General features: G+C 36.5%; 1 protein-coding gene across 1 annotated transcript; it reads right to left on the bottom strand.

Annotated features, from left to right (window-relative positions):
* Positions 1–369: 369 nt before the first annotated feature.
* On the bottom strand, positions 370–2,058 carry NPY5R (neuropeptide Y receptor Y5). Its single transcript, XM_065878176.1, has one exon. The coding sequence runs from the start codon at positions 2,056–2,058 to the stop codon at positions 688–690; it is 1,371 nt and encodes a 456-aa protein (XP_065734248.1). The 3' UTR covers positions 370–687.
* Between the last annotated feature and the right edge of the window lie 1,442 nt (positions 2,059–3,500).

The following is a 3,500-nucleotide window of genomic DNA, read 5'->3' as shown; positions in this document are numbered from 1 at the left end:
CTTAATGTCATGGTATAAGTCTAGAAAAGATTTAAAATCTATTTTTATTTGATAAATTAACTGTGTATTACTAGGATAGTGGGGAATAAATTGACAATTTGACCAATCATCAATAATAGGATATAAAAATTTTCCTTTAGAGGTTCTAAAACTGTATCCAATGTTGACATTTAATTTATGACCTAGGCATATATCTGTCACTTAGTTATGGCTTGCTGGTCATATTAAAGTTTTCTGTATTGTCAGAAACTAACTATGAAGAAATCTGTGAAGTAAAAATGAAGATTATTAGGTGTTCCTCATACCTGAAATTAAACGTCTTAGGAGAAATGTTTTTGCTTATAATTTTGAACAAAAAATACTGAGATGGTTAAATATAACTTTTATTTTAAACAAGAACTTACAGTTCATTGGTTTACAGGACAGGCTGAAATGGAAGGTAATATAACTACTCTTTAAAATGAAATTACAGATTGGATTGACAATGACTCCATACAACTAAATGAATTTATCCTATTATAACATGTTAAAATTATCTTCCATATATTAGGAACTGATATCCAAATCCAGGCTTCTTACACATAAATTCTGTAAGTTAACAAAATTTGTTGATTATACATATACAGTCACTGTGAATATATTTTAGATGATCCCCATACTTGTACTTTCCTTGGAAAACATTGAGAATTATGACATATGAAGACAGCGTATAAGGGACCTTAAGTCGGCTTTGATCCCATTATTAAGAAATCCATATAGAATTGGATTAAGACAGCAGGACATCATGCCTAGCAAGTGACAGATGCAATACACCAACTTGAAATGCCTGTTTGAAATCAGGCTATCGTTAAAATCGGTCACCACATGGAAAAGGTGCAGAGGCATCCAGCTCACTGCAAACACTAGTATCAAGATGGTCAGTCTGTAGAAGACACTTCGAGATCTTTTTTTTAATCTCATGGTAGAACAGTTTACTCTCATCTCATGAACATCTGAGTTTTCTTCCGGTTTCACCTCAAAGCAAGTGGGGACCCCTGGTATAAACTTACGGGATGAAGGGGGCTGACTTTTCCCAGAGCCCGAGTGTTCTGGAAGCCTTCTTGAGCGGTTCTCTGGAGGAGGTCTCGCCGGAGCAGGCAGCACGCATGCCGTCTTCTTGCTGTACCTCCTTCTGTACTTTCTGATGAATGAGTAACTCCATTTCCGGCTGCTGGAGACCCTCACCTGAGGCCCACTCTTTTTGGAAGGATGGAGAGTTAAGTTGATCATCTCATTTTCTTCTAGTTGGTTTTCTTGGTTGGACAATCCGCAGCTTATACTCCTGCAGACACTGGTATGACTTACAGTTAGACAAACTAAGGGCAGAATATACTGAACAAGCAATAAGGAGATAGTGAAAGCAATTCGGTATGCATCGGATGGCCACGACTCGACACATAAATACCTGCTGCTGAGCAACGCTGAGCCAAACGTCTCCTGAAGTTCCACAAGGCTGTGAAACACTGGGAGGGGAGAACACATTGCAAAGCCTAGTGTCCAGACAGTAGCAATCAGGAAATAGCCATGGTTTGCTGTTAAATGATTAGATACAGGATGCTTTATCATATGATACCTGACGATGGCGATTGATATTAAAATTAAAGTGGAAACCAGCACTGTCACACATTGAAGGAAAGGCATAATATGACACATGACCCTGCCAAACATCCACTGATCCAGCAAGACAGAGGTCAGTGTGAAAGGCGAGCAAAACAGCACGACCAAGATATCGGAGAAGGCCAGATTCCCAATGAGGAAGTTGACCGTCGTCTTCTGATTTCGCTTCCTCATGAGAGCCATTAAAATAAGTAGATTCCCCATAAAACCAAGAAGACTTACAAAGGTATAGAGTCCAATCAGAAAATACTGCAAGTCATCGACACTGCTTTTATAGTCATCCCAGACTGGGAAATCAGAATTCCGAGTGGCGGCAGTATTGTTCTCTGCAGCAAGCGTCTTGTTATAATAATCCTTGAGCTCTGAAGCCATATTATTCTCCTGCTTGGAATAAAAAGACATTAGTTAGCAACTCGAAAAACAATTCCATGACTGCTATAAATTAATCCATTGAGAAGGAAACATTATACCATTTGTTCCCATTACCTTATTCATTTACTAAAAAGTTTAGGGAAGTCTTTAACTGGCAACAAGTACAGTGTAAATGTCAACCAATAACAATTACAGTAAGTGTAAATCTATCATCACTTCTATGGTGTGTCGACTCGTGTTAAAATAGCAGAACTTTTTTTTTTAATTTATGTATAAATAATGTAAGGGACAGAAAAGACAAATGTGGATAAGAACTTCAAGGTTACAATAGGTAATTAATATTGTTCTCCAGTCAAGGTACCTGATACATGTTGTAGTCATACAATCTTACCTTAAACATTCCTTCCTCTCTTACATCAATCAAGGTCAAACTTAAACGTCACCTGCCCTAAAGTGTTCCTTCATCTGTTCAACTGGATGTGATCTCCTTTTGGAACCCCCATGTATTTCTGTTTATAGCTGTCTGATGCTACATGACACAATTTGCTTTGCACTGCAATTATAATAAAAACCAGTATACCTTATTTATGTATAAGCAATGGAAAAACGAAACTGTGTTTTACTCACTGTGGTATCTACCATAAAACATGGCACAGTAACTTCACCATGGAAAGTGTTAAATAAATATATGTGGGAAAATGAAAAACTCAAACAAAAATAAATATTTATGGGGAAATGAGAAATTCAAACAAAAAGCTAATATCCTAAATATATCCAGTTCATATAATCTTCAGATTTGAGCTTCTCAAGTGTAGAAACACTATTCCATGACCTACATGTATAGAGTAGGCACTCAATAAATGTTTATCACATGGTACTGTTGACTATGTGAACACAATTGGAACACAATTGGCAAAATCATTTCATGACTAATTCTCAGTCCTCTGAGAGGTGCAGATTACCATGAATTAAACCACTAAGCAGCTGGCTACTGATGTTTTTAAAAACAAAATTTACCTGTTTATTTTTTAATTTAAAAATTGAAAGTACATTTCAGCATTAAAAAGATTAAATAAATTCATATTTTTTAAGGAAGATAACACGGCATAAAGTTAAATGTAGAAGTGATACTAATATAACATCCCATAATAAGTTTTTTCACCTCAAGGAAATTAATAATGTAATATTAATACCACAATGATATTATTTTTACTTTTTTTTAATTGGAGTATAATTGCTTTACAATGTTGTGTTACTTTCTGCTGTACGATGAAGTGAATCAACTATATGTATACATATATCCCCTCCCTCTTGGACCTCCCTCCCACCCCCCACATCCCACCCAACCAGGTCATCACAGAGCACCGAGCTGAGCTCCCTGTGCTATACAGCAGGTTCCCACTAGCTATCTAGTTTACACATGGAAGTGTATTTATGTCAAACCTAATCTCCTAATTCATCCCACTCTCCCC

Source organism: Phocoena phocoena, chromosome 5 (assembly GCF_963924675.1).
Source record: "Phocoena phocoena chromosome 5, mPhoPho1.1, whole genome shotgun sequence".
In the NCBI taxonomy this organism is placed as follows: domain Eukaryota; kingdom Metazoa; phylum Chordata; class Mammalia; order Artiodactyla; family Phocoenidae; genus Phocoena; species Phocoena phocoena.
Note: the sequence above shows the minus strand (reverse complement) of the source record. Positions and strands in the feature narration are given on the sequence as shown.